General features: G+C 34.9%; 1 protein-coding gene, 1 long non-coding RNA gene and 1 pseudogene across 2 annotated transcripts; 1 reads left to right on the top strand and 2 right to left on the bottom strand.

Moving 5' to 3' along the window:
* Positions 1-1,070: 1,070 nt before the first annotated feature.
* On the bottom strand, positions 1,071-2,867 carry LOC108853348 (expansin-B5-like). The gene is made up of 4 exons (XM_018626767.2): positions 2,705-2,867; positions 2,495-2,607; positions 2,203-2,387; positions 1,071-1,959 (listed from the first exon to the last, which is right to left on the bottom strand). Exons 1-4 carry the CDS (start codon positions 2,847-2,849, stop codon positions 1,311-1,313), a joined length of 1,092 nt encoding a protein of 363 aa, XP_018482269.1. The 5' UTR covers positions 2,850-2,867; the 3' UTR covers positions 1,071-1,310.
* A 2,006-nt stretch (positions 2,868-4,873) lies between these two features.
* LOC130497688 (enhanced ethylene response protein 5-like) lies at positions 4,874-6,831 on the bottom strand (annotated as a pseudogene).
* Positions 6,832-6,849: 18 nt separating this feature from the next.
* Positions 6,850-11,736, top strand: LOC108855021 (uncharacterized). The gene is made up of 5 exons (XR_001949984.2): positions 6,850-6,998; positions 7,128-7,247; positions 7,502-7,679; positions 7,770-10,695; positions 10,883-11,736. It is a non-coding gene; the product is annotated as an uncharacterized LOC108855021 (long non-coding RNA).
* The last annotated feature ends 86 nt before the right edge of the window (positions 11,737-11,822 follow it).

The raw sequence follows: 11,822 nt of genomic DNA on the forward strand, positions 1-11,822 counted from the left end.
ATTATAATTTAAATCAAATTAGATTACATATCGGTCATCCAACAGTTCAATCGGTTAGTCTCGGATTTTAATGATTTTTTTATATAAATATTTTAAAACCTTAAATTGAATTGTCAGATCTCCGGATTAACCGGTATAATCACAATCGGGTTGAATTAAAAAACACTGATTTAAATGCAAAAATATTCTAAATACACTCTTTAAAATTACTAAAATATTTGTTATATTATTAGTAAAAAATTTTATCGTAAAATATTCCGCGTTTCCAAGCGCGGGTCAAAATCTAGTTTTAGCTTAAAAGAAAAGGAGTTCACGGCAAACCCTAGTAAGGGTATATTCGAAGTTTTAAAATTTACTGTTTGTACAAAAGTCTTGAGGAAGGTTTGGTTGTAACGACGGACCAGCAAAAACAAAAACGTTTTCGATAAATGACTAGAGAATGTTACCATCATTTGCCTGTGAGTTCGCAGTACGTGACATCCAAGTAGTACTCCAACGACGGTTGTTAAAATTACCCTCACCGATCAAAGGTTGAATAAAGCAGGTTAAGTTCAATGTGAGGTAGACCATCTTACAAGTTATTCGTAACAGATTAAATATACTTTTGTAACAGATAAATTAAGCTTAAATGCAAAGAATCATTATAGATAACCAAAGTAACATGCACCTTGTGATTAATATTTTCCTTTTAATTGGATCTTTCTTGGTTAAAAGAAAATATAAGAAAGGTACCGTTGTGTTAGGAAGAAGAACAACTCAAGATGCCATAAGTTGAGCAAACCCATTACCAATTTAGAGTTTTTTCTTCTTTTCTTGTAACAAAATAAAACCATTATATATTTTCCATTCATATTTGTATTTTTTAACAGAAACGCGTTTTAAACATTTAACCTCAACGATCTTCATATAGTTTATAGTTAGGTGATTTACAACAAGACGTTGAGTAATCTTTATTTACCAAACTTGTGAAAAGGTAGTTTTGCGACTATGTGCATCAGCATCAGTCACCTTTTCATTCACGTGAAAACCATTTAACGCCTCTCCTAAATCGGTCCGGTCTGGTCTAAAGAGTAAAGACTATGTTCCATATTCAAAGCAAACCGCTAAGCCAATAATAGCATGGGTTCTATATTTACAACATCGTGGGCTTCTGAGGCCGAGAGACTACAACACTAAACCCACATGAACTTAACTACATATACAATGTTATAATTTTAAAATAATTACTATCATTTGCAAAAGTTGCAACGCCATTTTTTTTTCAAACATAACAATTTGTTTGAAGGGGAAAAATGTTATCATTTGTGTGTCTAGTGAGGGGGTTTGTGGTGGCAGGGTTTGCGGGGAATGGGTTTGCGGGGCATGGGTTTGCGGTGAATGGATTTGCGGGGAATGGGTTTGCGGTGGATGGGTTTGCGGCGGGGGATGGGTTTCCGGTGAATGGGTTTACGGCTGATGGGTTTACGGTGGATGGGTTTGTGATGGATGGGTTTATGGTGGTGGATGGGTTTGTTGTGAATGGGTTTATGGTGGATGGGTTTGGGGTGAACGGGTTTGTGGTGAATGGGTTTGGGGTGGATGGGTTTGTGGTGGATGGGTTTGGGGTGAACGGGTTTCTTATGAACGAACTTGGGCACGGCGTAGTTAACATGGGAATGGTAAATAGCACCGGGATTCCATTTTTCCGGGATAACACATTTAGCCACTAGCACTGTTTTGGTCACAGCGGAGGTAAGCCGAACATCGAAAGGACCTTTTAATGCACGACCGGCGTTAAGTTTCCAAACGGCGGATCTCATCGCCTCCATTTTTATGTATGTTTCGCCGGCCGGCTGGATCTCCACACATTCAAAGTTTCCGTCACCATTTACAAATTTAACAGCGAACGACATGTAGTATGGATTTGCTCCGGGGTCAATGTGAATAGCTATTTTACTATTATGGTGTTCGCAAAATACACTGCATAAGATTAGTTTAACCATGAAACATCAATAAAAAATGAAGAGAAAAAAAATCAATGAAAAATTTGTTAATCAAATGTAGTTTATTTGTACTATCGCTAGTCTTATATCTTCAGCTAAAAGAATTGTTAAAATATAATAAATTAACATAATGTTAGTTTGAGATGACAATTTATTTGTTTTTATTAAAAATCCAAATTAAATTTAACCAAATTTTGAAAAACGAATTAACAATACGTACCGCTTGTACTTGACCTTTAATTCTCCAAGGTTACGTAATTGATCGCCTTGGCCAGGTTTGGCCAATGCACCAAAGGCCCTACCGCTAAGATCAAAATGGACCGCCGATTTCGTGCAGCCGGGACACTCATCCGATATCATCACCTTGACCGGCCTTTGCGTGCAAAACGGATGGTCGCATACGACCTACAACACACACACACATATATATAGGAAACATTAATGTTAGTAAAAAAAATTTAATGTTAGTAAATATACATTACACTATGATACAACTTAAGTTATATAAATACCTCATAACATGTCCCACAACCCTTGCCATCTTGGTATATTGAAGGTCCTCCGGCTGAAATCATACAGTCGATTGGTGGTTTTGCAACTGCATCACCGTATCCACAAGCTCCTCCTGTGTATATATTTTAATAACCGATTTTAAATATGCAGAATAAAAACATTTTCAAATTTTTATGTGTTATAGAACAAGAAATGATCTAGTTAATTACCTGAACTACCAAAACCTTCTCGTTCACCATACCAAGTTATGCCGGCGGTGTTCCAGTGGGTTCCATTATGGCAATAGCATGGTTTCAAAGAGATTGCAAAGAGAGCCACGATAAAACAAAAATATTGGCATGTAAACACTGCCATGTCTTTTGAAAGAATGAAGTTTTTTTTGGTTGGAGGAACACCAGAGTTAAATAGCTTTTAGATTTTCTACTAAAAAGACGACAATTATAGTTATCCTAGATTTTAGGAAAACGACATCTTAAAAAAGATTACTGGAGCATAGAATGAGGTTTTGTTTTTTTTTTCTTTTTTTGAAAACTACTATAACTAAACTATTACCATTCATCAATAAAGGTATATATTTATTTATTGGTGGAGGTTAACGGCAATTACATGTTCAAGGAGTAAATAAAATAGTATATTTTGTTAATTTAGTGTGCACAGGAATACATATATAAACTGCCATCAAATTTACAATAGCGGTTTTCTATATTGAGAATCATCAAGTGGAGCCCTTTAATAGTTGAATTGTATGTTTGGTTAATGGTTCTTCACAACATAATGCAGTTTCTAACCCTAAATTAAATCTTTGTCCCTAAAATAACCGTTACAACTCTGACTAAACTAGATTACAAAACATGAGAGTGCGCCTTATAGTCAATATGCAAACATTAAGGCCTTGCTTCCTCCTCCAAGACGTTATCTTAAGTGTTAACAACATTTATACTCTGAAAGTCTGATACCATATATGGCCTTTAAGAGAAGAAGAAAGTTAAGTGATTTGGATAAGCTGCCGGCTCAGCTATGGTTTATACACAAAACCTTGAATCTATCTTTTGGTTTGGTCTTTTGCCTAATTCCTTTTGTATCAACTGCTTCTGTTTTTTTTTTTCTCTTTTTCTTAGGTTTGACATCATCTTTGAGTGTCTTCTCATCTTCTGTTTTTTTTCTCTTTTTCTTAGGTTTTGCCAGCATAATTATTTGAATGAATTATGTTTGACATAAAAATTACATACCAAATAAAATTGACAAGGGGAGAAAAAAACAAAATAAAGGAAAGAAGAAAAAAAAAACAGATGAAAAGATGATCAAACGGCTAAGGGTGATCAAGAGTAAGTAATATAATGTTACATAAAATATACAAAATATTATACTCCCTCCGTTCCCGAAAGTAGGATTTTCTGGATTTTATTTTTGTTTCACAAAGATAGATTTTCTATATTTTTAAGGTACTTTTGTATACTTTTGAGGATCATTAATTATAAATATTTGAATTGATTAAATTTTATTGGTAGATAGTTATTGGAACTTGTATAAAAAGATAAAATAGTAAACTAAATTGCAAATATTTATTATAGTCTTAATAAACGTGAAAACTCTAGAAAATCTTACTTTCAGGAACGGAGGGAGTAGCATGTTTGTTACTATGTGTATATGTGTCGTAGTTCCCCGTATAACTTCCCACTCTCTTCTTTTTATCCATGTTCTTTTAAATTTGACAATCAAATAGCAACAAAACTCCCGATGAAAAAATAAGTGGGATCTAAAACCTAAATCTAAATTAGCACAATCTCTCGTTATAAAATGTAAAGTTTTTCTCATCTAAACCACTTAGATTTTACAGTTTGAAAATTGTTCAGGCTTATTCAATCATAAAAATCATGAAGAAATTTTTTTTTATTTATTTTTTTTTTTGACAAAAGGGCTTTCAAATCATGAAGAATTGTGCTTCATCTTTCCTAGATCTCTCCACCCTCTTTTGTGTCATTATTTTCTCTATTTATCTAAGTAGTTGTAGTTGGTAAGAGGAGCTCCAACAATAAGCATTAGGAGGAATTCTAAAAGAAAAATTAAAAGAACAAAATAATTAAATTAAGAGAGAAAAGACTAAAAGTTCTAATTTAAAGATTTTTAAAAAAACGGCTAGTATATTCTACAGACATATGTCATCATGTAAGAATAAATTAGTGTTTTCATTGATTTAGAAAAAATAAAACATAATACTAATATTTTTGTTTCTTTTAGAGACTTGCATGGTTTTAAACTGTTGGAATTGCTCTAACAAGGACGCAGCTAGAGAAAAGTTCTATGAAATGTCAAACTTTATTTTAAGGCGCAAAAGCCAACAATTCGTGAAATAGTAAGCAAAAAAAGAAAGAGAATCATTAAGCCTGTAAAAAGATTCGGGATGTTCTGATAAATTTTAGATCATTCCTTATGCAACATATAAAATCTATCGAACTATCAAAAAGAACTTAAAAGTTTAGAACATGGTTATTTAATACAACAAGGATGCAGCACCGTGGAGGTAAATTCTATGAGCCAACAGGCTTGCCGTTTAGTTTAGGGAAAGGATGTTGCTTGCTTAGAACTACCACTTTGCTCTTGTGTGCCAAATAAACTTTCACAAGGCTTTTGTATATCAAGATCGTCATTATACATTCCACCTGCAAACAACATTATACTGTTAGGTTTATAAAATTTTTATGCAAGAGCAATCAAAAGCAATTAATGAGATGGAAACGTAAAAGAAACCTCGTCGAGTGCTATCTAAGTGCTTTGGCAATCACTTCAAGCTTCAGTTGGTGAGCTCTCGCTGGATCACTCAGCTTCTGGATGATATAACTGAAGAAACATTTATTAAGAAAAAAAGAGTTATGAAACTGAAGTAATCTGAGAGTGTTTTACAACTACTACTTACATTTTCTTCATGAGTCTCTGGTAGACGACTTGGAGCTCCAGCTCAGCTTTTCCAAGACAAGGTACACACCGGACCTCAAGAACCTGATTGATATAAAGTTGTTCAGTGACCTAATAATCTTTTATGCAGATTGACTAACAAGAGCCTCTCTACTCTCATTTAACATGTTAGCTCCATATCTCTACTCTTATATGTAACCTGCATAGTTTGTGAATAAAAAAATGTATAACCAAATCAGGAGGAGGCAACAAAAACTGATTGCAGAGGATTTACACAAGACCTTGTCTCTTCTTGGAAACTCCTCAAAGTCAAATATGCGAGCAGTCTCAATACTTGTCTCATCACACTTCGACAAAGATTAACAGTTCCAAGCTGAAAATAGAGAAACAAGGGACACACTTTTAGTAAATGGGAAGTGAAGGTTAAGCATGTTATCATGAGTTTTCACCTTGAAGTAGGTCTTGAACAATTGGCAAGTCACATACGACTCGTTTTGGACCTTTACCCTAACAGTTAAGAAAACTAAATAAGGATCCCCAGAAGAAGAAACTCAAACACATAAGTAAAAGATTAACAAAGACATGAAGATTTTGATTAGATAGCTTACAGCAAGAACGCCAAAAACTTTCATGAGAAGAGATCCAGCAGCTTTTAGTTTCTCAGGCGATTTTGCATTAGAGGTCAATTATTTATCAGCCTACATTTGCCATAGCAAACCAATACATGCTCTCAGAACTCAAACCGAGGTATGCTTCGACTAGATTCCCAACGCGGTAACTTTGTATTCAGAGAATTTATCAGATTGTCTTATCATTCAAAAAGAGTAAAATTGATTGGATTAAGTCTTTCGTAGCTAGCTTGGCAACATAAATTCTCAGAACACATGAACTGCTCAATCAAGCCCTAAATCCGAAACTTAATAAAAACACAAACACGAGTATCCAATTGGAGGATTGAATTAGATCATATCGAAAGCATCTTGGATTGAAATTGAACCTAAAAGCTACAGACTTTACACACATAAAGGATCATATCACAAATTCATACTCCTACTGTACCCAAGCTGCTAATTTTACGACATGGGTCTCAAAAAATTTAACCAAATCAGAGAAATCTAAGCACCTGGAAGACGTTGAGTGCGTCGGCGAGTGAGATGAGGGACGGGGAATTGGAAGAGTAAGAGACGAGGCGGCAAAGCATAGATGTATGAAACGGCGTCGCAGAAGCGGTTTATATTAAATAGGCATCGTGGAAAAAGAACCGGTTCGGTTTAAGGTTGGTTTTCTAAGAACGCAACACCGGTTCGATTACAATTTACAGCTCATATTTTAAAAAAAATAACCGTTGGATGAAACGCGTGTTGTCAAACGCTTGATCAAGAACCGACTCATTAGAAATCGAACCGTTAGGGAGAGACGGCATGTTTATCAAACCCAATAAGAATACCAAAAAAAAAAACATTTTCTCCCAAATCAATTAATCTCTCCATAACCTAGTTTCGTATTCTCTCTCTTCTTTCAAGAACTCAATCGATCCGAGACGCTTCCAGAAATTTCTGAAACATCAAATCCCTTCGAATTTTCAGATTAGTAAGTGTTTTGATCTCTGCAAATCGTGAATTTGCTTAATGATTTCTAAAGTTTCGCATAATATCTCTCTCTCTCTCTCTCTCTCATCGCAATTTTGTTTGTAATCGTTTTGTAATTGATGTTGATCAGAGTTTCCTTTTCTCTGTTATTCACCTGAAACCGATCTGTCTGACGGGTTAGGGTTTCTCGCTCGTAGTCGTCGAGGTACGTCTCTGTCAATGTTAAGGTTTCTCGCTCGTAGTCGTCGAGGTACGTCTCTGTCAATGTTAGGGTTTCTAAGTTTCGTATAAATCCTTCTCATGTCGCGATTTTGTTTTAGGGTTTCAAAAACTGTTCAAATCTTGGTTAAGTTGTAAGTTAGGGTTTCATGTAACCAGTTTGAGGCAATTGATATGCAATCAGTTCTGATCTGTATCTAGTTATCATCTTTTTTGCGACACTGTTTACTGTTCGTACTTTTTTTTTATACTCGCCTCTTTGATTTATATCTTGTTCCTTTGCAGTTTTATAACATAAACAGAGAGTAAGCCTTCAAGAAGAAGAGACTCTGAACAAGATTCTTCAAGTGATGAAGCCTTTGGTGGACGAAAAAATGAAGGAGATTAGGTGTGGATGACAAGCAGTCTGAATTAGAGCAAATGACACAACATTACCTCAAAAGCAATGATGAAAACCTGTGAGGTATTTCTAATGTTGTTACACTTGCATTGTAATACCATTACGTAGGAGATTTACAACACAAGTGTTCCTGAAGATTTTAACTTTTTGCAGTGATCTTTGTTGGGCTTTGACTCCGCTTCACACTCTCTCTCTAAGGTAAATTTCTCTCTATGTCTTAGACTTTCCCGTTTCATTTTGAAAGCGCTTTTATTCCGGTTTTGTTTTGAGATTCTTGACATTTTTTAAATCAGGATTCCTTTTGATTCTTCTTTTAATAGGACCTTTAAAGCTTTTTTTGTTTTCTTATGGTTTTATCAGAACCAAGATATTATGTAGACGTTCTTCTAGTGTTCTAACAAATCTTGTTTGGCCACTGTTTTGATTTTGGTTTTGTTTTTCAAACCCCAAAAGAGATCATAGACAGACACTAATCTAATAGTGTTCTGTTAGATTCTTATTTGGGAACATTGTTTTGTTTTTATTTTTCAAACCCCAAAAAAGATCTTAGACAGACACTAATAGTGTTCTGTCCGTTCTTATTTGGGAACATTGTCCCTTGCTGCCTCTAGAAGAAACTTATGCCATCCCCTATAGTAAGATTGTTAATTGGACCGAGAATATGGGTTGGTAGTGCATGTATAAAGAAGGATGTTAGGGGATGGCAAATAAGAGCATTCGACTCAGTCTTAAAGACAAAAAAGTTTTAGTACCCACGGCTTGAGAAGAATCTGTTTTCAGTTTACATGCATGGTTGCGGTTTGAGAAAGACTGACTATAACTGAAAACAGATTCTTTACCCACGGCTTACAAATGTCTTGACAAAGACAAAGACAATATGAGGGGGCTTAAGACTTGTTGGATTGGAAATAACGACCAACAGCCCAGAAAAAGTGGCATCTAGTGGATGGATAATAATACCACATGGCTTACAAGCCTTTAAAGACAAGACTTTTACTACCCACGGCTTGAGAAGAATCTGTTTTCAGTTATTAGAATTGTTGCGGTTTAAGAAAGTCTAAAGACATAGGCTATAATTGAAAACATATTCATTACCCACGGCTTACAAATTCCTTCCTTACCCACGGCTTGATGAGAATCTGTTTTCAGTTATTTGAACAAAGTCTAAAGACATAGACTATAACTGAAAACAGATTCATCAAGGGCTTACAAATGTCTTGACAAAGACAAAGATAATATGAGGGGGCTTAAGACTTGTTGGATTGGAAATAACGACCAACAGCCCAGAAAAAAAAGCATTAGTGGATGGATAATAATACCACACGGCTTACAAGTCTTAAAGACAAGACTTTAAGTACCCACGGCTTGACAAGAATCTATTTTCATGGTTACGTTTTGAAAAAGTCTTAAGACAAAGACTATAACTGAAAACAGATTACTTACCCACTGCTTATAAATGTCTTGACAAAGACAAAGAAAATGTAGGAGATTTAAGACTTGTTGGATTGGAAATAACGACCAACAACCCATAAAAAAAGGCATTAGTGGATGGATAATAATACCACACGGCTTACAAGCCTTAAAGACAAGACTTTATACCCACGGCTTGATGAGAATATGTTTTCAGTTATTGGAGTGGTTACGGTTTAAGAAAGTCTAAAGACATAGACTATAACTGAAAACAGATTCATTACCCACAGCTTACAAATGTCTTGACAAAGACAAAGAAACTGTAGGAGGTTCAAGACTTGTTGGATTGGAAATAACGACCAACAGCCCAGAAAAAGTCATTAGTGGATGGAAAATAAGACCATACGGCTTACAAATCTTAAAGAAAAAGACTTTTACGAGAATCTGTTTTCAGTTATTTGAATGGTACAGTTTGAGAAAGTCTTAAGGCAAGGACTTTAACTGAAAACAGATTCCTTACCCACGGCTTACAAAGATTCACTACCCACGGCTTGATGAGAATATGTTTTCAGTTATTTGAAAGGTTATGGTTTGAGAAAGTCTAAAGACAAAGACTAACTGAAAACAGATTCCTTACCAATGGCTTACAAATTTCTTGACAAAGACAAAGAAAATATGGGAGGTTTAAGACTTGTTGGATTGGAAATAACGACCAACAGCCCAGGAAAATGTCATTAGTGGATGGAAAATAAGACCACACGGCTTACAAGTCTTAAAGACAAAAGACTTTTACGAGAAAGTCTTAATATAAGGACTATAACTGAAAAAAGATTCCATCCTTACCCACATCTTACAAAAATTTACTACCCACGGCTTGATGAGAATATGTTTACGGTTTGAGAAAGTCTAAAGACATAGACTATAACTGAAAACAGATTTCCGACCCACGGCTTACAAATGTCTTGACAAAGACACAGAAAATATAAGAGGTTTAAGACTTGTTGGATTGGAAATAACGACCAACAACCCAGAAATTCATTAGTGGATGAAAAATAAAAGACCACACGGCTTACAAGTCTTAAGACAAAACACTTTTACTACCCACGGCTTGACGAGAATCTGTTTTAGATTATATGGATGGATAGAGTAATGACCAACGACTTAAGAAGATCTCAAGACAGAGACTACTAATTGAAAACAGATTCCCTATTTCACTACTCATGGCTTACAAAAGGCAGATCGGTAAAAAGACTTGTTGGATGGAAACATAATATGAAAGACAATGTCAATGGGGCAGTTCTAAGCTTTGCTGGATGGAAGTTAACGACCAGCTGCTTAGAAAAAGTTGTTTGAGGATGGCAACTAAAACCAAATGGCCTATAAGTCTCAAGGCAAAAGACTGCGATTTACTACCCACGGCTTCACTCCTCATGGCTTACAAAAAAAGACTTGCTGGATGGAAATTAACGACCAGCTGATTGTAACAAGTTATCAAGGGTTGGCAGATAAAACCAAACGGCTTTAAGCATTAGAAGGAACAAGGTAAGCTTTGGGAATACTATGCAAGTAAAGACTAATTATTTTTATTTTCTCAGGTTTGTGCTTCAGAAGGAGCATGTTGTTTGAGAGATTCCGAGGAAATTTCAAGTGTAGCAGACTTATGCAACAGGTATTTTCCTTTTCAAACCTCTTTGTAACTATTTTAGTCTGATGTAGTATATAACTTGCTTGACTCTAGACCATTTGTTGAACATTCTGAATTTGGGGGATAAAACCAAACGGCTTGAGTATTAGAAGGAACAAGGTAAGCTTGGGAATACTATATAAGTAAAGACTAATTATTTTTATTTCCTCAGGGTTGTGCTTCAGAAGGAGCATGTTGATTGAGAGATTCTGAGGAAATTTCAAATGTAGCAGTTCTGCGACAGGTATTTTGCTTTTCAAACCTCTTAACTTGCTTGACTCTAGAAACTATACGGATTATATCCACTAAACCCTTTGTTTAACTTTCTGAATTTGGGGGAGTGACATTCACGTAGTCGTATTACTAAATTTGGCTGTCGTATGAGCTTCCTACATTTCGCTTTCTGCATTCATTTGGTTGTTGTATGCACATTTTGCATCATATCTTTACACTTCTGCTTTTTATATTTTACAATACATTCTGAATCTACTACACTTATGCATTGAGCGTCTAACATTTTGCATCATGTCTTTACACTTCGGCATTCTATATTTTATCACACATTCTGTATCTTACAATACACTTGTGCATTGAGCGTCCTATATTTTGTGTTATGCTTCATGTCTTTACACTTCTGTGTTCTTCATTTTATATTTTACAATACATTTACTTCGGCGTTCTATATTTTATAATACATTATGTATCTTACAATACACATGTGCATTGAACGTCCTACAATTTGCGTTATGCTTTCATGCCTTTACACTTCTGTGCTCTTCATTTTATATTTTATAATACATTTTGTATCTTACAATACACTTGTGCATTGAGCGTCTTATATTTTGCATTATGCTTCATGTCTTTACACTTCTGTGTTCTTCATTATGCTAAATTTGGATGTTTGAACACTTATGGCATTCCTCATCGTGATTCATATATAAGATTAATATATTCTATTTTTTAAAGGCTATCCATTAGCCGTACATAGTTGATGAGTTTCTGGAAATCTATTGAATAATGGTGTATTCATTTTAGCAAAAAAAATAAAAAAAAATAATGGTGTATTCTTTTAAAATGTCGATGGATATTTTTCGGTTTCTCTATTCTACTAC

The sequence above is a fragment of the Raphanus sativus genome, chromosome 1 (genome assembly GCF_000801105.2).
Source record: "Raphanus sativus cultivar WK10039 chromosome 1, ASM80110v3, whole genome shotgun sequence".
NCBI classification, from domain to species: Eukaryota; Viridiplantae; Streptophyta; class Magnoliopsida; order Brassicales; family Brassicaceae; genus Raphanus; species Raphanus sativus.

Excerpts from the sequence above, each read along its gene's own strand:
- LOC108853348 (XM_018626767.2), bottom strand. The coding sequence starts at position 2,849 with ATGGCAGTGTTTACATGCCAATATTTTTGTTTTATCGTGGCTCTCTTT. Across the intron at positions 2,608-2,704 it reads AGAAGGTTTTGGTAGTTCAG|GAGGAGCTTGTGGATACGGT; the intron begins GTAATTAACTAG and ends ATATATACACAG. Across the intron at positions 1,960-2,202 it reads TTAAAGGTCAAGTACAAGCG|TGTATTTTGCGAACACCATA; the intron begins GTACGTATTGTT and ends AATCTTATGCAG.